Source organism: Lottia gigantea, assembly GCF_000327385.1.
Source record: "Lottia gigantea unplaced genomic scaffold LOTGIsca_10, whole genome shotgun sequence".
NCBI lineage: Eukaryota > Metazoa > Mollusca > Gastropoda > Lottiidae > Lottia > Lottia gigantea.
In genome coordinates this window covers 3,638,481-3,640,797 of record NW_008706747.1, presented here as the reverse complement: position 1 = coordinate 3,640,797, position 2,317 = coordinate 3,638,481, and the positions used below count along the sequence as shown (strand labels likewise).

Here is a 2,317-nt window from a genome sequence, read left to right as displayed (position 1 = left end):
AAAGCTTGTTTATTGCAATCTTAGCCTCGCACGGAAATAACGTGAATTGGAGTTGGTGCGACAAAAACGTTTGCGACCTCCAATAGAAACGTACTGTATCTGTAAAAATTGTGAGTGAGTGAACTGGAATAATCAGCATGGCTTTGAAAAAATATTCAAACAGTCGGTTGCGTTTCCTTGCATCGTAACGGTGTCCGATCAAACGCAAAGATACAAAATCAAAGATATAAGTGTTGCGTGTGTGGGATATCTGAGTGAATCAAAACTCCAGTATGGCTTCTGGGTTAAGTGTCTTTACGTAGTAAGGGTGTGCGACCAAAAGGTTTGCGACCATCAACGCAAACGTTAGAAAGATGCAAAATCAGACGTCGCTTCACCAACAACTTCATACGGATATCGTGTACCTTTCGATACGATCCGTTCAGAAATTTCTCATTCCGGTCATCTGCGTTTTGGGATCCACCGGCAACATTTTAGCTATCCTTACATTTCTGGGACGGACGTTACGGGATAAATCTTGCTGTATATACCTTGCGACCAAGTGCGTATCGGATACCCTATTTTTGCTCAGTTTATTCTTAGTGTGGCTTGCCCGTGTCGACATGCCAGTGTTTCATCTTCATGGGTTCTGTCAGATTATTATCTTCGTGACGTATATATGTGGATTTCTATCAGTTTGGATCGTGGTTTTAATAACTTTAGAAAATTATATTCGAATTTCACACCCGGCAAGAGTGTCGCAGTTGTGTTCGGCAGAAAAGGCCAAGTATGTGATCTTAGTGCTTGTTACGGTTTCGATTTTTGTGTATCATTTTCCCTTATGGACAACTGGAATAATAAGCGGAAACGGTACGGAGGGAAGTTGCTCGTCCATAGAAAAATACACAGACATCAACCAGGGGTTAACGTACGCCGATACAATATTAACCCTTGTATTACCCTCGGTGTTAATCGTTGTATTAATGATCGCCATTTTGTGCAGTGTATATGAAGCTTACAAACGTCAAGAACGGTTACGGCGTTTGGGACGACATGGACGAAGACGTTTTCTAAGCAAATCGCCGCATGGTCGGATCACTAAAATGTTGTTCGCCGTATCGACTGTGTTTATATTTTTTCATACTCCGAGTCATGCGATCCGACTACGACTTTTGATCTTACAGTTTTTAAACGAAGATATCAACCCTGTAGAAGAGTTGAAATTGCAAAGGATTTTTGAATTGATTTATTACAGTAATTTTTCAACCAACTGCATTATCTATGTCGCCTTTGGAAAAACATTTAGAGATATATTTCGTCATATTTTCTGCAAATCGAAGTTGTGTTGTTTTTACCAGTCTAAAACTAGTCCCGAACATCCCAGGTATGGTAGTCTCTTTCCTCCAGAAAGTACTTATGAAAAGGAGACGGAAACTATATGTCTACAATCTGTTGACGAGCTGTGTGATAAACGAATAGCCGTAGTAATTCCTGTGTCGTAGCATGTAAGAGCCTTATTATAAATCTAACTCATTGCCTCGTAGCATAGATTTTACTTTCGGTTTCATCTAGTCTTAGCATGCGTTTTACTTTCGGTTTCATCTAGGCTTAGCATGCGTTTTACTTTCGATTTCCTATAGCCACTTATTCATTTATAACAAAGCATTGATTCACTTCCGGTTTCACACATTCATAGCATGGGTTTTACTTCCGGTTTCAGCCTCATAACACCAGTTTTACTTTCGGTTTCACCTACTCATAGTATGCGCTTTACTTTGGTTTCATCTCCATATGTGAGGTTTACTTTAGTTGTTCTTAAGCCTCTTATTCATTATCTGGCACAATAGGTTTTACTTCCGGTTTATCTCATCAACGTACAGTTTTGCTTCCGGTTTTACCTATTCATAGCATGCATTTAGCATCCACTTTCATCTCATAGTTTGAGATTTTTCTTTCGGTTTATTATTGGGTTTACTTGGTTTCATGTCCCCAAGTCCGTTTTACTTTCGGTTTCAATTCCTCATAGCATGACTGTTACTTCTGGTTTCTATTTTTATTTCCGGCGTAATCTTCGCATCGTCTAGGTTTTACTTCGCTTCCACCTTCTCATAGCATGGTGTTAAATGATATATTTCTTAATGTTTATGTATCTATATATTTTCAATGAAGGTTTCTACATGGCAGATCACCACCAGGTGTTGATGTGTTTCTTATTGGCCTATCTAGTCAAATAGTTTATAACCTACTGTTCCTTGAGACATTTGGCTAGCAACGGGTCGGCATTGGACTTGAGTAAGGAGCATAAAGGTCAAAGGTTAAACAACAATATAGCTCATTA

At 39.1% G+C, this 2,317-nt stretch overlaps 1 protein-coding gene across 1 annotated transcript; it reads left to right on the top strand.

The window, feature by feature from the left end:
- Positions 1-353: 353 nt before the first annotated feature.
- On the top strand, positions 354-1,481 carry LOTGIDRAFT_109748 (hypothetical protein; the record flags this gene model as incomplete). The annotated part of the gene is made up of 2 exons (XM_009046230.1): positions 354-1,012; positions 1,055-1,481. The coding sequence occupies 2 exons, from the start codon at positions 354-356 to the stop codon at positions 1,479-1,481; spliced, it is 1,086 nt and encodes a 361-aa protein (XP_009044478.1).
- Positions 1,482-2,317: the final 836 nt, after the last annotated feature.